Source organism: Amphibalanus amphitrite, unplaced genomic scaffold, assembly GCF_019059575.1.
Source record: "Amphibalanus amphitrite isolate SeventyFive unplaced genomic scaffold, NRLGWU_Aamphi_draft 000038F_arrow, whole genome shotgun sequence".
Lineage (NCBI taxonomy): Eukaryota > Metazoa > Arthropoda > Thecostraca > Balanomorpha > Balanidae > Amphibalanus > Amphibalanus amphitrite.
Window position 1 is genome coordinate 880365 of NW_024881534.1, and position 22034 is coordinate 902398.

A 22034-nucleotide genomic window follows, 5' to 3' on the forward strand; every position below is an offset into this window, starting at 1 on the left:
GCTTCCGCCTACCGTGTGGCCCGTGTTGCAAGGCTACGTTCTCGGAGCAGGATGTGGGGCAGCAAGGGATAATGCCATGATAACTCATTGGCTGATAATTCTCATTGCCGTGGACTCTCCCACCGAACCTCCAGCCAATCGTCCTTCATCCCGTGTCTCGATGTTTTGGTTCTCCATAGCGACCTGATCACCTCAAGGGCTTTCGGCCTGATGGCCTCCTTGATGCGGCCCATAGACATACCCATCCCTTGCCTCGCCATTCTAACCGGGCTACTATGCAAGATTATTTAGTGCATAGTGCACAAGCCATGTTCCGTTCTAGCCATGCCCTATTGTCTCCGGCGTTCTACCGACTGTCTCATCCCGTGCCGTGATCTACCGTGTCTTGTCCCGTGGCTCGTACTGTCTATTTTTCGTCCGTGCCGCCGAGTTATATCGTTCGTACCCCCACTTAGCGTCACACTGACCCACTCGTCCCATCCACAGGCTCCGCCTTCTATGTGGAGGTGCTGGCGATGCGAATCGGCGTGCCGGCTCCCAGCATGACGCCCGAGCAGCACGACCTCAAAATATCGCACTGGTTCTCAAATATTGTAAGTAGAAACAGGGGCGATGGGATGGAAAGGTCCGTTGGGTACTGGCTTGCATACGTCCTTCACGTTGGGTGCGTTCGGTAACGTTTGGTTTGGTAATGTGTAAGATAAGCGGCGTGGACTCTCCTACCAATCCCCCTCCCCTCCCCCTACCGCATGGCGGCTGCCCGCAATTTGACTTCCTAGTGGCGTCTGGCAACTTTGGGTACATCACCTATTTGGTGTGTCTGAAAAGCCCATCGATCGCAATAACTAATGATGAGGTATGCGATTTTCTTACCTTATCAAGTTTGATGTAAGCCAGTCATTTATCAAATGTGGAGCAGTTTTGTTATCTTCTTCGTTGTTCATGATTTGCAACAGCCTTCGTAACCACCATGATGTAACAACTCATATTACCCATCCCCGTGATAGTTTTACTGTCCGTATACCGTGATATCCTTTGTACTGTTCGGGTTGGGTTCAGTTCAGTTCAGTTCAGTTCAGTTCAGTTCAGTTCAGTATATTTTGTTAACCAAGAACAAAAAACATTGGAGAAAATAATCGCGGATCGGCGCAAAAGCAAAATGCTTAAATCAAAGCGCCTTTCCCACAAAACATAAACACAAATAAACGCACAAAAAAGGAAATATTAACACGAAAATTAAGTGCAAAATAAAACCACCTGGCCACAGGTCACGACGGCCCCGCCAGCAGCCCGCCGAGCAGCCCTCCGGACATAGTCACCAGGTGTCCGGGCCCCGGGCAGCAACAATCGGGTACGATTGTTGTTGGGTCGTTGGGAGCTCAGCTTAAATCCCTCATGGACTGTTGTCTGTTCATCTTACAGTGTCTTTTTGCCTTAATTCCCTGAGTGGCTAGCAAACGAGGAACGGAGAAACTCAATTCCCTTCCACGCCAGTAACGCTAGAACCGGACTCCAGAAATGGCTCGCCGGCTTTGGGAGCCCCAGCTCGTAAAATATTTGGCGGAACCTCGATTCCGCTGCCACAGACGGCAGCTTTTGTTGTTCCCAGCTCCTTTGAGCACGTGCATCAAGTGCTATGATATTCAGATTCACTTTCAAATGCACATTCAAAAAAACTCACCAAATGCAAAGTTTTGGCTACCATCGTGTAGCCAGGAAAGCCCTGATTCTGAAAATATATATCCCAATACATGACACTCAATAGTTTACGAGATATACCTGTTTTCCTTTTGAAGGTCATTCAAGGTCATATAGTGGCAGGTCATCAAAAAAACTCACAAATATACACCAAAATTACAGGATATATAGCCCAAAGCAGCCTCCATCGAATGGTGGTAGTCACTATTCATGACACTTCTGCGTTTTTGGTACAGGGGCCATTTTTATTTTCAAATGCCTATCTCGCTAATGTTAACACTGCCTGACTTAAAGGCCAATAACTCCCAAAGTACATCACCGTTCTCTTTCATCTTTTGGTGACACGTTTGCAAGGCCCTGGGGCAGTTTTTGGTTAAGTGCCTACCCATGACGCCTTCTCAAATCGTTTGTACGCGGGTTTGAAAATTTGATATTTTTGGTCATACGACCAAAGTCAACAAAAAAGAACTCACCAATATGCACAAAAATTACAGGATATATAGTACAAAGTGACCTCCATCGAATGGTGGTAGTCTCTATTCATGACACTTCTGCGTTTTTGGTACAGCGGCCACATTGATATTCAAATGCCTATCTCGCTAATGTTAACACTGCCTGACTTAAAGGCCAATAACTCCCAAAGCACATCACCGTTCTCTTTCATCTTTTGATGACACGTTTGCAAGGCCCTAAGGCAGTTTTTGGTAAAGTGCTCACCCATGACGCCTTCTCAAATCGTTTGTACGCGGGTTTGAAAATTTGATATTTTTGGTCATACGGCCAAAGTCAACAAAAAAGAACTCACCAATATGCACAAAAATTACGGCATATATAGTCCAAAGTGACCTCCATCGAATGGTGGTAGTCCCTATTCATGACACTTCTGCGTTTTTGGTACAGCGGCCACATTGATATTCAAATGCCTATCTCGCTAATGTTAACGCTGACTGACTTGGATGGGTATAACTCCAAAAGTACATCTTCGATCTTGTTAAACTTTTAGTGGCACGTTAGCAAGGCCCTGGGGCAGTTTTTGGTCAAGTGCCTACCCATGACGCCTTCTCAATACTTTTGTACGCGGGTTTCAAAATTTGATTTTTTTGGTGATACGGCCAAAGTCAACAAAAAAGAACTCACCAATATGCACAAAAATTACGGCATATATAGTCCAAAGTGACCTCCATCGAATGGTGGTAGTCGCTATTCATGACACTTCTGCGTTTTTGGTACAGCGGCCACATTGATATTCAAATGCCTATTTCGCTAATGTTAACGCTGACTGACTTGGATGGGTATAACTCCAAAAGCAAATCTCCGATCTTGTTAAACTTTTAGTGGCACGTTAGCAAGGCCCTGGGGATGTTTTTGGTCAAGTGTCTACCCATGATGCCTTCTCAAAACTTTTGTACGCGGGTTTGAAAATTTGATATCTTTGGTGATACGGCCAAAGTCAACAAAAAAGAACTCACCAATATGCATAAAAATTACGGCATATATAGTCCAAAGTGTCCTCCATCGAATGGTGGTAGTCGCTATTCATGACACCTCTGCGTTTTTGATACAGCGGCCACATTGATATTCAAATGCCTATCTCGCTAATGTTAACACTGACTGACTTGGATGGGTATAACTCCAAAAGTACATCTCCGATCTTGTTAAACTTTTAGTGGCACGTTAGCAAGGCCCTGGGTCAGTTTTTGGTCAAGTGCCTACCCATGACGCCTTCTCAAAACTTTTGTACGCGGGTTTGAAAATTTGATATCTTTGGTGATACGGCCAAAGTCAACAAAAAAGAACTCACCAATATGCACAAAAATTACAGGAAATATAGTCCAGAGTGACCTCCATCAAATGGTGGTAGTCTCTATTCATGACACTTCTGCGTTTTTGGTACAGCGGCCACATTGATATTCAAATGCCTATCTCGCTAATGTTAACGCTGACTGACTTGGATGGGTATAACTCCGAAAGAACATCTCCGATCTTGTTAAACTTTTAGTGGCACGTTAGCAAGGCCCTGGGGCAGTTTTTGGTCAAGTGCCTACCCATGACGCCTTCTCAAAACGTTTGTACGTAGCCAAAGTCAACAACAACAAAAAAAAACTCACCAATATGCACAAAATTACGGCGCATATAGTCCAAAGTGACCTCCGTCGAATGGTGGCAGTCCCTAATTATGACACTTCTGCATTTACGATGGGTTTCAAGGTCACCAGGAGGTCAGGTCAGGTCACTGACCTTTGATGACCTCGGTTCACTTTTTCGAGTTTTACACGATTCTAGGCCAGTTTTTGGAGCTGAATTCGAATTTTGCAACCATTTGAACATTTACGATGTAGCTGTGGTGCCTTCGTAGCATGTTAAGAAGCTGTCAGAGGCGTTTGCCACCTAGTTACGATTTCAGGCTAGTGGACTGTATGGTGAGATGAAATTGCAGCAATAAAGAACTGTGTTGGCTACGATATCGTCTCTCGTTTCGATTTTCATATTCAGCCTCCAATTGAAACGAATGCGAATGAGCTGACTGGCCGTTTATATATTTTTTTTCCAAAACATTTATTTCACACTGACATGAAACCTCCAAAAAGAGGCAAGGCACGCAACTCAGATCAAAGCAAAAAAGCAGCTAGTCCCCGTGCTCTTACAATCCCTCCTCTCCCACCCCTTCTGCGAAAAACGCACAGACAAACATCGCCGTCCGGCCCGATGCCATGCCACACTCAACATTTGCATGTTTGGAACCGTCCAGATCACATGGTCAGCGGCTGCAGCGGCTGCCCACACAGATGGTCAGCGGCTGCACACATAAGTGTCTTCGTAGTGTCTTAACTATCGGGATATGCTATTAAGTGTCAGCTGAACATAGATACCGATGCCGCCAACGACGCGCGCGGCGAAGCCGGCCCCAGGCGCTAAGACGGCAACGCGGCCGGCGCGACGTCAGCGTCGGCAACGGCGACGTTATCAAGACCTTAATATGGTCTCTTCAAATAGATACAGACCACCAGCCACCGACGCCACCCCAGGCGCCGACGGAGCTCGCTGCGTTACGGCCGTTTATATATGCGCAGTATTCATTTTAACAGCGATTGCAAATTACATACAATCATGAAAATAACCGCATGAGCCATTAATAAATTGTTAACACATCGGCGGGATGAGGATACCTGTGCAGGTTCAGAACACCTGTTCAGGGTGCAACAAGGCAAAGGAAACAAAGGAGATCAAGAGCGAGCCAGTGCCAGATACCGACTGACTCACTGGCAGGGGAGCGACCCCGACCTCGGCTCGGCGCAGTCACGTGACAACACACGTTTCAAGTACGCGGGCACCCGCACCGGCGGCCGCGCGGAGCGGCCTCAAACCGCGGCGTTGGTCTCGTTCAAATACTACTGCACACCGCTACACTGTACCGCCGCGCGACACTGCGACCACCGAACGGACAGTGGAAACTTAGAAAATTAAATGACACGAATCACAGTGAATAATAAATCCAACATGGCTCCCCACTCTTTCCATTTTCGAAAGTAAGTGTCTACAAGAAGCGAAGCCTGTTTTTGCAACTGACATCACACAATGCACAGTTTCAGCTCCCGCTGGAGCACGACCACAATCACTAGTGTCCGACGCTCCACAGGGAAGCGTACCATCATTGTCTCTTGAATCGCACGCGACGCTTTGCTGCTTGGCACGCAGCTCGCGACATCTTGCAGATCGCGATGAGCCGCAGCTCACGACGTCTTGAATAGTGGTGTCAATTTCGGAAAACGTATGTCCAAAGTCCGTCCAATGTCCAATGCCTACGTCGATTGTACGTCCAAAAATGTCCAAGCCAGCCATTTGTCCAAAGATGTCCGACACCTACGCAATAGTTTACACTCAACACTGTTATTTAATTTGCTTTTCATGTACCGTTACAAGCTCAAAAGTGTTAGTCATATCGAAAGCTGGACTTTCTAATAGCCAATCAATGTTAACCACGATTACTTTTTAAAAATGTTGAGGTGTAGCAAGCGATTGTCCAAAGTTGTCCAAAGCCTGCTGCCATTGTCCAACCGAATTCCGAATTGGACATAGGACAAAATCGGAATTCCGAAGATTCAAGTTCCGATTGACACCACTAGTCTTGAAGCTCGAAACGACGTCCCGTAGTCACAAAATGACCACCTCGTGCCTGCACGCGCTCGTAAGTGCAGGCGAGTCTGTGCAGAATGCGAACGCATGGGACCAGGGCGGCTCTCATTGCTGCAGCTGAAGAGCCAGCCGTCAGGGAAGCGAGACTCTTGGGCGTCGATCTCCTCTGGTGGGCCAAGCCAGACGGCGTGGGTCGTCTGCGGTGGTCCAGGTCCGGCCAGCGAGCGTCCCGACCAGCCTCCGTCGGTTCTCAGCCGATACCAGCTGATGTACCGTCACTGCCGTGCAGAAACGGAGTTGGTCATAAACGGAGGGCTTGTGCGCGCTGTACACGGAGCATGACACCAAGGAGACGGACCGTGATCTCGTCTTGACATCACACACGCACACGCATACAGGTAAGTGATAGGAGCACATGAATCGTGGACCTAGGACCTTAAAAATGAACCTAGGACCTTAAAATTGGATATCATCGGCTTCCTCTCGTTACGGGCAACACGCTCGTCTTTTCCGCAAACCTCTAGCTCGATCTAGGGCGATCAAGGAACAGTTGACGAAAGTATTTGACATTGGACGGACATTGGACAATGGACATACATTTTCTGAAATTGACACCACTAGTTCATAACATGAAAACATCGGCCGCAAAGCTCTTTCTGATGAGTACAGTAGGTAAGACGACTGTCTTTTATCACCCCAAGAAACATCACCTCTAACTTGACAGGGATGAGAGAGAGAAAGAGAGAGAGAGAGAGAGAGAGAGAGAGAGAGAGAGGAGAGAGAAAAGAGAGGAGAGAGAAAAGAGAGGAGAGAGAAAAGAGAGGGGAGAGAGAGAGAGAGAGAGAGAGAGAGAGAGAGAGAGAGAGAGAGAGAGAGAGAGAGAGAGTGAGAGTGAGAGAAGAGACAAGGGAGAAGAGAGAAGAGACAGGGGAGAAGAGAGAAGAGACAAGGGAGAAGAGAGAAGAGAGAAGAGAGAAGAGAGAAGAGAGAAGACAGAAGAGAGAGAGAGAGAGAGAGAGAGAGAGAGAGAGAGAGAGAGAGAGAGAGAGAGAGAGAGAGAGAGAGAGAGAGAGAGAGAGAGAGAGAGAGAGAGAGAGAGAGAGATGCTGATCCACATACCTTCAGCCAAGGTCCTTTCGGATAGATGCCATATACTCCTGCACACTTGTGCTGTGTATCTCTTTCACAACTCGTAGCACAGGTGGCTCTGTCTTCTGCAACGGACGTCCCTTGCCCCAACTCAGCCACACAAGTTCAGCTGCGTCCTTTGCCTGAAACAAGGACAACAAAGTTGTACAATCATACATGATCGAATATCGCTGTCGAAATTTGTCCTGACATAGTGGCGATAAGTTAAGTTCGTTTTCATTTCTTTCATTTTCGTTCATATTGCTAGATGGGGATATAATAAAGAGAGAAGAAAACCTTAGCTTGGAACACTTTTAAGTGCTACTAAATAAACATTCAGACAAAGCAAGACAATCACTACGGGTCATATTCAGAGGGACCACCTATCATGTATTCACGTTAAGTGACAAGCTACTGAGACAAACAAGTGAACGCCCTGATTTTGACGCATCCCGCGCACGGAGTTTAAACAAAGTCGTCTTTATCTAAAAAAAAATAAAGCAAACTTATTGCTTGTTTCTTTATTTGGGCTTTGCTTTAGGGCGCACCTACTACAAAGGTGATTTTGCACATCACACAAATGTATTGTTAGAAGTTAGTACACATTTGAGCTCAAACACAGAACTCACACCAGTGATTTTTTGACGAATCTCGTTGCGCATGGACGGGACATCCAGGGGAGCTGCTGTAGGGACGGCCGTCGCAGCAGCGCGCGCGTGCCAACACACATGTACGCCGCATGAGGAGCCATCCTCTTGCAGGGGCACATTGTCCGGGACGACCAGGTCCCATTCCGCCCAGTCGATCGGACTTGTGCCTGCCTCGGCACATTCAAGCAGCAGCTGCACCAGCCGCACAGCGTCCTCGGGGGGACTCAGCAGCATAGAGTCCAGGTGCAATATGCGCCTGACAGCTCGAAAAACAATGAACTGGGCCCAGTGCATGCCCGACCTATTGTAAGGCAGGATCCAGACTTCGGCCGTGGCCGCTCCACGCTTCTGCAGAGTGTCTCTGACATCATCAGTGGGCCAGTGCAGCGATTTCATAACTGGGAGCCAAAACACAGAAAAGCCGACGACTTTTCCACCGGTACCACTGGTCAAGACCGCCAAGTAGCAGTTTATCACTTCATCGTCTAGAAGGCCGTCCCCATCCAGAGTCTGGAGGCTCACTTGATGAATTTTGGGAGCCACTGAGACCAGCTTCCTCGCCGGGGCCGTGGCGGGCGGGACCAAGTTCCTCGGGCCGTGGCGGGCGGGACCAAGTTCCTCCGGGGCCGCGGCGGGCGGGACCAGCTTCCTCGCCGTGGCGGGCGGGACCAAGTTCCTCGACGAGGCCGCCGCGGGCGGGACCAGCTTCCTCGCCGGGGCCGCGGCGGGCGGGACCAGCTTCTTCGCCGGGGCCGTGGCGGGCGGGACCAAGTTCCTCGGGCCGTGGCGGGCGGGACCAAGTTCCTCCGGGGCCGCGGCGGGCGGGACCAGCTTCCTCGCCGTGGCGGGCGGGACCAAGTTCCTCGACGAGGCCGCCGCGGGCGGGACCAGCTTCCTCGCCGGGGCCGCGGCGGGCGGGACCAGCTTCCACGCCGGGGCCGCGGCAGGCGGGACCAGCTTCCTCGCCGGGGCCGCCGCGGGCGGGACCAGCTTCCTCACCGGGGCCGCTGCGGGCGGGACCAGCTTCCTCGCCGGGGCCGTGGCGGGCGGGACCAAGTTCCTCGGGCCGTGGCGGGCGGGACCAAGTTCCTCGCCGGGACCGCCGCGGGCGGGACCAGCTTCCTCGCCGGGGCCGCCGCGGGCGGAACCAGCTTCCTCGCCGGGGCCGTGGCGGGCGGGACCAAGTTCCTCGCCGGGGCCGTGGCGGGCGAGACCAAGTTCCTCCGGGGCCGCGGCGGGCGGGACCAGCTTCCTCGCCGTGGCGGGCGGGACCAAGTTCCTCGACGAGGCCGCCGCGGGCGGGACCAGCTTCCACGCCGGGGCCGCGGCAGGCGGGACCAGCTTCCTCGCCGGGGCCGCCGCGGGCGGGACCAGCTTCCTCACCGGGGCTGCGGCGGGCGGGACCAGCTTCCTCGCCGGGGCCGTGGCGGGCGGGGCCAACTTCCTCGGGCCGTGGCGGGCGGGACCAAGTTCCTCGCCGGGGCCGCGGCGGGCGGGACCAAGTTCCTCGCCGGGGCCGTGGCGGGCGGGACCAAGTTCCTCCGGGGCCGCGGCGGGCGGGATCAGCTTCCTCTCCGTGGCGGGCGGGACCAAGTTCCTCGACGAGGCCGCCGCGGGCGGGACCAGCTTCCTCGCCGGGGCCGCGGCGGGCGGGACCAGCCTCTTCGCCTGGGTCGTGGATTTCTCGAACACCTTGGTTTTGCTGCTTCTTTCTCCAACCTTGGCCTTTCCCATCACAATGCCGGGTGGAGGGTAGGTCCGCGAGTAGTACGTTGGTCGGCTTGCTTTGGGGTTCCGCCTGCACCAGACCTCCTCCTGGTTTACAGATTTCCAACCAGGACTCTCTTCCCGCTTCCTCTTTCCCCTTGAGATGGGCATCGGTGGTATCATATCAACTTTTTGGCGTGCGGCGTTGTCCTTTATAAGCAGGCGTACAAGGTCGCCGGGATGAAGCCGTGTCCTGTCTTTCAGGAGCTGTTTTTTAACTACACGTATATGGGCCTCCACTGCGGCGTTCGACGCTGTTTGTGTGGTGAGCACCTGACACCACAAGGGGGCGAGCGGCATGACCGTTCCCACCATGTACTCAGCCAGTGTTGGGCAGTAGTACGGACTCGTGATGTTTTTCTCCTCCTGAGCTTTGGCCTTCACGTCTTTCAGTAGGGACGAGAAATGACGACCGAACGGCGTGCCGTCTCGGAAAGTGCTGTTGATGCTTGGCATCTCAGTTTCCTTTTGCGATGTTTCCTCCTCCCCCGCTTCCTCCTCTGTCGGCAGGGAGATAGAGTGGCGTTGCTGCTTAGACAGCGCCAGCAGGCACAAATCCTCGAAGACACAGTCCAGTTTAGCCATCGTTGACGCCTGCTGCATTTTTGCGAAGAGCCACATAAATCCAGGCCGACATTCCTTCTTCACACCCTTGCCCTTGAGCACACCTGAAAATTGGTGCATGAGATGTGCACCACACAGGCTGATCATGGTAGCAGGCAGTGGTGCGTCACCGTGAGCAGCTTCCCAACAGACATCCAGATAATCCTTCAAGAACCGATGGCACAGTCCCTGTGCTACACCATGCAGAATCGCCCAGCTGAAGTCACAGACAACGCGAGGAGCAGCCATTTTCACGTTTGTGACCTCCTTGTAACTCCGACTAAGTGACGCCAGAAAGTGGGCGATTGTGGGAACAGTGTGCGACTCCGACAGCATATATGCCAGAGGAAAGCCACCAGTCGGTTCTGCTGCTATAAGCACGTACAAGTAAGGGCGTTTCCCGCCGACCTGACGTGTCACTGAGCCCGTAGCGTCGATGTGCAGCGTGGACTGAGTGCGGTGATACTTTCGGATGAAATGTTCGTTGTACAGATGGACGACCAACGGAACTTTACCTATGTGGTGGACAGCACCAGGTAGCTTGCTGCTGGAGGTATCCACTGCTGCTGATAGTTCCATAGTGGACGTGAGGTCTTCCGTAAGATCAACCTGGTAGCGTTCTTTGATGCGCCTCTCGTGTGCAGCTTGCCGTAGGACATTGTCAGGTGGCGCTCCTGTTGTGTTTCCGTCACGGAGCTGGTCCGTTGGTGCCTCGATGAGTAGCTCCTGGCGCACGAGGTAGGCACCATGCGTTTCAACGCGTTCGGCCACTGCTGCTCGGCGTGCGCCAGCGAGATTCCGGCTGGCATGAAACTCTTGGTGACCAGCACTTCGGGTGCCAAACTTCCTCACCACCAGCAGCGATGTGCCATCGGCTGGCGCGTGCTCGACCTCGATGCGATAACGATGGCAGTTTGGCATCTTGCACACCGCATCGCACCGAAAAAAACATGTTTTCTTCTTCCTTGACTTTTCAGTCCTTAGGTGCCGGTACTTAGCGATAAGAATACACTTCGGCTCGATTTGAGAGGCGTTAATCTTTTGAAAAAGGGCATCAGTCCATCCCCTTTTTAGCAGGTACGAGCCGTCCTCAGCTGCATGAAAAACTTTACTCGTTTCTTCCTTATTAAGATAAATGCTGTACTTCGGCGAATGGTCACCAGACTCACCAGGCGACTCTTCGGTGAATATCTTGTGATGAGATGACTTTGCCGTGTCGTCACCAGCACTCAGAGGCGCTTCGGCGTCGGCCGCTGCGGTGCCGTCACCAGCACTCAGAGGCGCGTCGGCATCGGCCGCTGCGGCGCCGTCGCCAGCATTAAGAGGCGCACCGGCGTCGGCCGCTGCGTGGTCTTCGCCAGCACTCAGAGGCGTGTCGGCGTCGGCCGCTGCGGCGTCTTCGCCAGCACTCAGAGGCGCTTCGGCGTCGACCGCTGCGGCGTCGTCACCAGCACTCAGAGGCGCGTCGGCGTCGGCCGCTGCGGCGCCGTTGCCAGCACTCAGAGGCGCTTCGGCGTCGGCCGCTGCGGCGTCGTCACCAGCACTCAGAGGCGCTGCGGCGTCGTCACCAGCACTCAGAGGCGCGTCGGCGTCGGCCGCTGCGGCGCCGTTGCCAGCATTAAGAGGCGCACCGGCGTCGGACGCTGCGAAGTAGTCACCAGCACTCAGAGGCGTGTCGGCGTCGTCACCAGCACTCAGAGGCGCGTCGGCATCGGCCGCTGCGGCGCCGTCGCCAGCACTCAGAGGCGTGTCGGCGTCGGCCGCTGCGGCGTCTTCGCCAGCACTCAGAGGCGTGTCGGCGTCGGCCGCTGCGGTGCCGTCACCAGCACTCAGAGGCGCCTCGGCGTCGGCCGCTGCGACGTGGTCGCCAGCATTCAGAAGCGTGTCGGCGTCGTCACCAGCACTCAGAGGCGCGTCGGCATCGGCCGCTGCGGCGCCGTCGCCAGCATTAAGAGGCGCGTCGGCATCGGCCGCTGCGGCGCCGTCGCCAGCATTAAGAGGCGCACCGGCGTCGGCCGCTGAGTGGTCTTCGCCAGCACTCAGAGGCGTGTCGGCGTCGGCCGCTGCGGCATAGTCGCCAGTACTCAGAAGTGTGTCGGCGCCGGCCGCTGCGGCGCCGGCCGCTGCGGCGCCGTCACCAGCATTCAGAGGCGCTGCGGTGCCGTCACCAGCACTCAGAGGCGCGTCGGCGTCGGCCGCTGCGGCGCCGTTGCCAGCATTAAGAGGCGCACCGGCGTCGGACGCTGCGGTGCCGTCACCAGCACTCAGAGGCGCGTCGGCGTCGGCCGCTGTGGCGTCGTCGCCAGCACTCAGAGGCGCCTCGGCGATCAGCATCGGTTGGGCAGTCGGAGAGGTATCCGATGGAGCAGGATGCAGCGATGAAAGGATCAGGTATACTTCACTGTAAAAGGAGCAGGATCCTATGACAGCGGAGTAGGTGTGTGCTTTGCTGAATAGTAATGGAAAACACAATTACTATGAATAACTGGGTGTGGATTCACTGCTGAATTGATTTGAAAACACTTGCCACTGCAACGGCTCCTCCTATTCTTCTTAAACTTAAACCGAAATCGTCGCGCTATGAGTTGCTTTGGGATGCATGACAAGCATTGGACTCTTTTTGCCTTCTATTTCAAAGTTGCAGCTTGTTGCCTTCTATTTCAAAGTTGCAGCTTGCTGCAGAAAATGTTTCTTTTCTTACGTGATCTTCATGACAATATCAAATTTGAAATCTCATAACAGCTTCAGTTTATCCTCTTAGTAGGTATTACTGCTGTATTTCAGTAATTCAGGACAAATCCCCCCCCATACCACTAAATATTGGCATTCCAACAACAGGTGATGGAAATTTTATAAATCTTGTTAACTTCTTCTTGTCGTTTAGAGGGAAAGCATCCGTCCTTTCTCGAAAGAGGATTTTTGATTCTGGGGTGTTGTATACATAATCTTTTATCTCCAGTTTCAATCTCTTGTGCAGGGTAGGTACTTCATAACCCTCGCCCGTATTGATGTTTTTCCAGCCGCGAACGTATTAAGGGGGGGGGGTCCGTTGGACCCCCCCCTTGCCGTTTCGCCCCTGATCGAGCTAGAGCTTCGCGGAAAAAAACGAGCGTGTTGCCCGTGACGAGAGGAAGCCGATGATACCTAATTTTAAGGTCCTAGGTCATTGGTTGACCTTGCAGGTCAGGTCAATGACCCAAAAGTCGGGAAAATCGGGACCTGTTAGAAGTTTAGAACGTCGTAAAAAGTGGCTGCTATGGGGTTTTTCGGGGCGCTGATCACGCATATCATGTTAGTTTTGATCACAGATGATGTCTTTATGCATTTATTCCAGGTCGGGTCAGGTCAGGTCAGGTCAACCAGTAGGGGTCCTGCCGGATATTCCTAGTAGGTGCCAACCGCCTCTGACAGCTTCGTAACATGTTACGAAGGCACCAAAACTACTTAGTAAATGTTCATATGGTTGCTAAATTCGAATTCAGCTCCAAAAACTGGCCTGGAAACATGTAAAACTCGAAAAAGTGAACCGAGGTCACCAAAGGTCAATGACCTGACCTGACCTTCAGGTGACCTTGACACCCACCCTAATGCATGGGGGCAACATCATATCACATGTTTGAACGCTTGAAACCACGAAAAGACTGCAAACGCGCGGCTAATGCGAGCCGACATACGCCGAATCGCGATTCCGGCCAAACATGGTCTCGAAAAGTAGGTCACAGGTCAAAGGTCATTGGGGTCAGGGTCATGAAATTTTCAGGGTAGGTGTAAAATTGATTAACGCGAGGGTACTGAAAGTTTCGTCGCGATCGGCCGCTTTTTACGCGAGTTATCCGCGAAAAACCATGGGGGGGGGGGTCCGTTCGACCCCCCCCCCCCCTATACGGGCGAGGGATAAAAAACGTTACACGCTAAAAAAGCTACCTATATCTCCTGACACAATCCCAGTATTGGAAACAAAACTTCACACAACACCCTGGAGACCATACACCACGACAACAGCCCGTCGTTTCCATCCTCAGGATACTGAAATCCTTTTCCCCCGCGCCGCAACCACCATTCCAGGCAGGACAGGCATCTTTATTTCATGCGGGCTGCTTCCTTGGAGCGGCTCACGAGAAAGCACACCCGTAGCCGGGCACAGCACTGGGGCTGGTCGGTCTGTCCTTTGGGACGGGCTAAGCCCTGGTAACTAACCAAGGTGCCTGCCCAGACCAATGTCTCCCCTAATTCCTATCATCCTTCCGGCAATGAAATGGACTCAATAGACCGAAACGGCCTTAGGCATAGCCCCCCCCCCCCAAAAAAAAAAATCACCAAATTCTTTAAAGAGACTATCCCACCGTACCATTAGTGTTGAGTTGAGATAGCCAAAGTGGGGTCCCTGGCTTGCACTACCGGTTTGGGCACGCACAACATCGAAAAATGCTTTAACTCGGAGATATTTAATTTCAAACTTGCAGTTTTCAGATTCTAAGGGGCTAATGCGTTTGAATGCCGCCTTAGAATATGTGACGTCGGCGCAAATAGGAAGGTGGGAGGGTCCCTTCAAGGTAGTTCCTACGATTGCATTATAAGTAAATGCGAGATAGACTGAAACGAACAGGAATTCCATAAAATATTTCACTAGGAGTGAGGCATCTGTATGGCTCTGACAAAGCGGATTTATTCCGCCGAGCCGTAGAGGCCTTGGGGGGGGGGGGGGGAGACCAGACCGTTTCAATGTGTTCAATTCAATCGGAGTTTGATGGACCCCAAATTGTCACGTGACCCAATAATTTTCAATGCATTTTAACGATAGTGGCTTCTGAAAACGGACAGTGGCCGACTGTTCGATGGTTTGGCACACTAACCAAGCAGAAAAACGCTGATAAATCAGTAAATGTAAAACTTAGCTTACAGATTCTCTTATCTCTTAACATTAAGCGTTTTGCCATCTCACCTCGCAAAATCGCCGTCACGTTTGAATCGAAGACGAAGCTTCGAAGCCCTTCTGTAGTGACGCTCCTTCTCAAGTACATTTCGAGGACTCATCATGTGTTTCAGGACAAACACCCAAAACTGTTGTTGATTCGGCGAAAACGTCGAGCTTGCTCGAATGATGCCCTGAAAAGTAATTCGTGATTAGCGAAAACGGAAAATACACATGGTCAACAATAAGTTACAATGGCATGGCAGAAATGGTAGACATGGTAGAAACAGCACCTTAAAACCTGCGCCATGCTGAAAGGGGAGGGTCACTATTGATCGAGCGCAGTCTTCCGTAGATTGACGGACATTTCTGAGAATCAACGGTCGGCCGTGGTCACGATTCTGCGACGCTTATATCTCAGCAACCGCTTGGCCGATTTACTTGCGGTAATTTTGCAGGAAAGCTTCCTTCCTTCTACCAAGTATTGGACGATTTTCTATGCGTGTGGTTGACCCATTATGCACGTGCCGCGTGCAAAACGAAGGCATATCAGTTTTGTAACTATTGGAATATCTCGGTACCACTGGGCCGATTGCGCTGAAAGTTGGCATGTAGGTAGGCACCCACTAGGCAATGCATATCCATGTGCCACAGTTGGGGTGCTGCTGCTCGTGCGCATGTGCAGGGGTCGATTCCAGATTTTGAGTACGGCTGTGCCGATTGCGTACAGCCGTACTCCTATCAGTGAAATAGCACTGGTAATTCTACACCATTTATGCACAAAACATTTTTCTGTATTTTCCCAAGACTGTCAGGCCTTGGGAAGGCCTGACAGCTCTTCCCGCGGTACCTTTTTGGAGGGTAGAAAATGGCAGAACATGACGTCACTCTGACGTCATTTGCGGCCCACCTATCATAGCCTTTGGAAAAAATTGGTCACAATGTGTAAAATTGATGCCCGGGAGGGTGCTGAAAGTTTGGCAACGATCGGCGCAGCGATTCTGGAGACATATCGAAAAGTCTGGAGCGGGAGGGGCAAAAAAGCCCCCCTCCCCCACCGCCAGGAAAGTCAGTAGGGCGCCGCTTCCAGATCTCGACAATGGCTGGGCCGATGGGGCTAAAAATTTGGCACATCGCTAGAGACCGGTAAGTAGGGTCCCGTGCACAATTGGAGGTATAGTATCCCTTGAAAGCATCGCGCCATGGCCCATGGGCTGCGGCGGCTCGGCGAACTATTCCATTCAGCCTGAGGACCCCAGCAGTGAGGTCATGGCCTGTATCATAAAAGTACGCTATAGATGAAAACAGGTGGAGGCCGGCCAAAGGTCATGCTCGTATCGCTTTTCGTTGACCCCGTCTCCCGCCCCAGGCGGATACCGGCGCCGCTTGGGTTCACCAGCCGGTCGTTCATTGGTCTGCCTTAGTGGACGCCAATCACTTACCCCGCGTTCGATGTCTCTCGGACGACGAAGATTCTACGTCGTCCGGCCAATCACGCTCCATAACCGCAGCAGAGCCCCCGCTGACCTTGAACGGGATTGGCCGGACGACGTAGAATCTTCGCCGTCCGAGAGACATCGAACGAGGGGTCAGTGTGCGCGACGCGTAAAATCACAACGAAGCAAAGTTCCGCGGTCCGCCATAACCCTGCTGTGAAGAGGCCTTCCGAACGACATAAAACGGGCCATGAGGGGGGAGGGGCAACCTGGCATCAAATAGGGCTTTTAAAAAAGAAGCAAGCTGAGGCCAGTTTTACCAACAGAAAAGTAGCCGCCTGCTGGAATTTTTTGACTAAACACCGCTTCACATACAGAGCGTAAGCGGTATAACCCTATCAGCTAACGACCCCATCGCGTTTACGCTCCATATGTGAAGCGGTCTTTAGTCAAAAAAATTCCGGCAGGCGGCTATTTTTCTGTTGGTAAAACTAGGCCCTGAACGGTGAATATCATTTTTTGGCGCCGTTCACTAAGCGGCTCATTCAAAATCTGAACTTCAAATGTATGACTAATATGCTAGAGAGCGAATTGACGAATTGGCTTGAGTGAAAATTTTTGTGATTTGAATCCGCTCGCGGGTGCATCTGCAACCACGGATGCATTCTGTTAGCGGGCGCAACTGATGATTTAGTTTTGTACTAGATGGCCATGTTTGCGCGATAACTGTATAGATTCGATAGATATTGTTAATGGGGGCATTTGTTTGGGTGTATGAGGTTATATTTTTATTTGTATGAGCTAGGTGAAGTTTGACATTTGGTTTTAATTGAACTGTATGGTATGCTGGTGCTGATTAACCGGGGTTGTTTGAGTCTTTCGGATGTTGGGCCCTTATGCACTCAAACTTAACATACACTACAATACCCTACCATACCCAGGATGGATGGATGGATACACGCGATAACTGTACGTTTCGATGGCTATTGTTCATGCATCGAACTAATGGGACCATTAGTTCGATGCATGAGGCTATATTTTTATTTGTATGAAAAAATATAACCTCAAAAAAAGAATTGGGGTTTCCGCTTCGCTCGCTCTGTAATAACCTGAGACGACCGCAAGAGTCTTTAATCAATCGCTGATAGTTTCAACGCGAGCCTTCACTTGGTATAGCTACTGCGAGCATTTGAAGTTTCCTGATGTTTCAGTATCTTTTTCAAGGTGGGAGGGTCCCTTTATTAAGGATGATATTTGCCTACACTTGGCAATCGCATTTACCTCTCTCATTTCCTCTGTGATCTGGACCTTGCTGGATTGCATTCTGTCCTCCTTGTAGGAGTCCTGAAAAGGACAAAGAAAAAGTATGCATTATAAATCATAACATGTCTGTGAGCATTCAAGCTAACTCCGTCATCCAGACTGCGAGAGCGGCGAGCAAACAAAACCTGGGACGGTATCACCCGCGTTCAGGGCTTTCAGCTCAGTGAAAGGGGGTCGCAGCGACAAGCGGTTACCACTTGTGGATAAAGGAGAAAAAGGGCCTAGCGTATTGATACAGGTAAGTGGCATAGTACACACCACGTGCAAAGCAAAAGCTCATTGTCAACAATGGCTAACCTGTGGATGTTCACTGGTGAAGTAAAAACCGATACTATTTGAAAACAGTGCGGAGCGGGGACGCCGTGGTGGCTCTCAGGGGCCAGGGCCGCAAATAATAATAATAATAATAAGATGACAAGTGGCTGGGAACAATCACAAAGTCCATTGACTGACGACCTAAACTGTACACCGTTCTGGAGTTTAGTCAGCGAAGGGGGAGGTCCGTACCGTTGGGGGCCCCCTTGCCGTTTTGCCCCTGGTCGAGCTAGTTAAACTTCGCGGAAAAACGAACGTGTTGCCCATGACGAGATGATACCCAATGAGGCGCTACAATTTTGGTGAATTTGTGGCAGCTCAGTGTGTTGGAAAATTACTTACGGTTCACTGACCAAAACTCACTCTCCCAGCCCATTTTGCTCCACAAATGCAATCAGCAGACACAAATATCAACCAACTCCTCTCCCATGCCTCACCTGTGGGACATGTGAGTGTGACACGTGTCCCTCCACGATATGCCCCACACCATGCTGCTGGTGTCTGGAGAGGCCCGCCTGCGCTACCGACTGATCCCTCTCCATGGCCAGAGGAGAGGTGGCATCCACAAAACAGCCCAAAGCTCTGCGCTGTGAGGTTGAGGGGCTGTACCTGAAAACAAAGAGAGAAGGTAGGGTCAGGGGGTAACACGGGGTAACACGTCTGCCAGTTTGTCTGCAAGTTTTTTTTTACAATGGATTGATGATTTTTTATGCTAAAAATGATCAGCAAAGAGAATATTTATTTGAAGAAAACAGTATTTTCTGTTTTAAAATAGCAAGAACTATATTCTATATAAAATATTAATTGAAGCAGAAGCTTTATATGCGGTGACCAATCATATTGCCTAGTACAAACCCCCTTGACTATAAGCAGCATGCTGATTGTCTGACAATGACGCAGCTGCATTCCTCAGCAAGGCACTTATTCCCCATCAAGCCACTCTTTTCTGAACAAGAAAAAGAATATCTTTGTTTTGTGTGATCGTTGGGCCATAAAAGCTTCTCATTTGCGCTAGTCTCAGCTTAAGCTACAAAACTGCAATTCCAGTTCAAAACCCAATGTTAGAAATAAACTATTTCCTTTAAGTCAATTGAAAATGTTCTCCTGGGGTCAAGGTCAGGTGAAGGCCACTAACATCGCACTAATGCTTGGGCTTCGCCTATTTCACAGGTGGTTATTGTCGATACAAAGCATTGCAAGCTGAGCCGTGTTCTGGTCAGCGCAAAATATTTTGCAGAGTGTGAAGGCACATATGCAATGATGTCAGCCGCCTGGCTCCGCCCATGCTCTGACCCCTCTCCGCCGGCCCGCAACGCTGAGGGCCATTCGACGCGCAGTGAACCTTGGCGGGGATGGACTGGTGGTATTCGTTCAATAACTAAGTAAAATGCATTCAAAAATCAAATGTGGTTAACAGCAATGTGGGTCGCTTGGCACCCGAGACCACAACTACGCATGGGTATTGGGTGGTGCAAAATTTTACAATAAGATGCGCTGCCCGAACATGGCCCTGGTTATCATAGGGTTGACAAAATTTGGGCTGTTTCAGACGATAACATTGGAATATTGAAGCTTAACCATGAATGCTCACACTTTTAGGGGGGAGTCAGATGGCCAACCATGGTTTTTTTCAAAATAACTTGGGTAACATGCAGCTGATCGCAACAAATTTTTTCAATACCTCGCCTCAAGGGAATCAATTTTTAACATACTCTGAATATTTCATGACCTTGAACAAAGTGATCTTTGACCTGTGAATTATTTCTCGAGACCATGTTTGGCCTGAATCAAGATTCGGCCAAACTTTAAGTATCAGTAAAATTCATTTTACTCACACACCTGCGGTCTGATCTATGTAAAAGCCAGTAACACTATATTGAGGAATATTAGGTAAAACCAAGATTCTTACAGATACAGTGTAAAACCAGTGTTAAAGGGACCCTCCCACCTTAACATTAGATTTGAGTTGAGATAGCCAAAATGGGGTCCCTGGCTCACAATTACCGGTTTCGGCACTCACAACATCGAGAAATGCCTTAAATCGGAAATATTGAATTTCAAAATTGCAGCATTTTGATTCAGAGGGGCTAATGCTTAGGAATACCCCTCTGAATGTGTGACGTCAGCGCAGATATCTAACGATTTTTAAATGTTTGACTAAAACGTTTTGTAGCACGCGGTAGTATATGCTATTTGCGCGCAATATCTGCCGCAAACGCCGCACTTCTAAAATAAAGTCGCTAGAAACAGCGGAGATCCCCAAAAAAGTAAACAAAAGTAAAAGTCTAATATCTTGAAAACCGGTGAATATTTTTCGGTGAAATTTGGTAGATATTCGTTTTCGCTCTTTCTGAACCGAGCGACATCACTTTCATGCCAATTCATAAACTTTTTTGAAGGTGGGAGGGTCCCTTTAACCCACGCGGTTCGACCCAAGATTCTTACCGGGTTGACCCTTGTACAAACCGGTAGGTACAAAATACGTACCTTGATATACTCTGGATATACCCTGCCTTGACCTATTAGAGTTATACACGGCCTTTTTGGGAGGTACAAACTCGGCACACAAACAACGCCAATTTTTTACACGCGCAGAGACAATCGCGCAGTATGGCGCAAAGCAGGTGCGCCATTTATGTAGCATTTTATTATAAATTTATTAAAACCCATTAGAAATCACGTACAAAAACAAAGAATGTCAAAACGGTCAAAACATGGTAATTTTAAACCCTTCTATGAACTAAAGGAAAATATTATCAAAAGCTTCTTTACCAAATATTACCCGGATGAAGCGTCCTAACTAACATGTATATTTGTGCGATTTAATTTGTTGACATTGACCGTTCAGCACTGCAAAAAAATGTCGAGTTTTCAATCAAGCGTACAAAAGTTTTGAGAAGGCGTCATGGGTAGGCACTTGACCAAAAACTGCCCCAGGGCCTTGCTAACGTGCCACTAAAAGTTTGACAAGATCGAAGATGTACTTTTGGAGTTATACCCATCCAAGTCAGTCAGCGTTAACATTGGCGAGATAGGCATTTGAATATCAATGTGGCCGCTGTACCAAAAACGCAGAAGTGTCATGAATAGCGACTACCACCATTCGATGGAGGTCACTTTGGACTATATATGCCGTAATTTTTGTGCATATTGGTGAGTTCTTTTTTGTTGACTTTGGCCGTATCACCAAAAAAAATCAAAATTTCAAACCCGCGTACAAAAGTATTGAGAAGGCGTCATGGGTAGGCACTTGACCAAAAACTGCTCTAGGGTCTTGCTAACGTGCCACTAAAAGTTTAACAAGATCGGAGTTGTACTTTTGTAGTTATACCGATCCAAGTCAGTCAGCGTTAACATAAGCGAGATAGGCATTTGAATATCAATGTGGCCGCTGTACCAAAAACGCAGAAGTGTCATGAATAGGGACTACCACCATTCGACGGAGGTCACTTTGGACTATATATGCCGTAATTTTTGTGCATATTGGTGAGTTCTTTTTTGTTGACTTTGGCCGTATCACAAAAAAAAATCAAACCCGCGTACAAAACTTTTGAGAAGGCGTCATGGGTAGGCACTAGACCAAAAGCTGCCCCAAGGCCTTGCTAACGTGCCACTAAAAGTTTAACAACATCGGAGATGTACTTTTGGAGTTATACCCATCCAAGTCAGTCAGTGTTAACATAAGCGAGATAGGCATTTGAATATCAATGTGGCCGCTGTACCAAAAACGCAAAAGTGTCATGAATAGAGACTACCACCATTCGATGGAGGTTACTTTGGACTATATATCCTATAATTTTTGTGCATATTGGTGAGTTCTTTTTTGTTGACTTTGGTCGTATGACCAAAAATATCAAATTTTCAAACCCGCGTACAAACGATTTGAGAAGGCGTCATGGGTAGGCACTTGACCAAAAACTGCCCCAAGACCTTGCTAACGTGCCACTAAAAGTTTAACAACATCGGAGATGTACTTTTGGAGTTATACCCATCCAAGTCAGTCAGTGTTAACATAAGCGAGATAGGCATTTGAATATCAATGTGGCCGCTGTACCAAAAACGCAGAAG

The 22034-nt window shown here is 50.0% G+C and overlaps 1 protein-coding gene and 1 long non-coding RNA gene across 3 annotated transcripts in view; one reads left to right on the forward strand and one right to left on the reverse strand.

Moving 5' to 3' along the window:
• Positions 1 to 22034, forward strand: part of LOC122373198 (transmembrane protein 65-like) — a 51935-nt gene that overhangs the window by 24424 nt on the left and 5477 nt on the right. For both annotated transcript variants that reach the window (XM_043351052.1, XM_043351044.1), the window contains one exon: positions 487 to 593. In XM_043351052.1, coding sequence (XP_043206987.1) covers positions 487 to 593 — 107 coding nt within the window. The remainder of the gene's footprint in view (positions 1 to 486; positions 594 to 22034) is intronic.
• Positions 4215 to 20527, reverse strand: LOC122373211. The gene is made up of 6 exons (XR_006255002.1): positions 20454 to 20527; positions 18404 to 18575; positions 17610 to 17672; positions 14923 to 15086; positions 6952 to 7103; positions 4215 to 6110 (listed from the first exon to the last, which is right to left on the reverse strand). It is a non-coding gene; the product is annotated as an uncharacterized LOC122373211 (long non-coding RNA).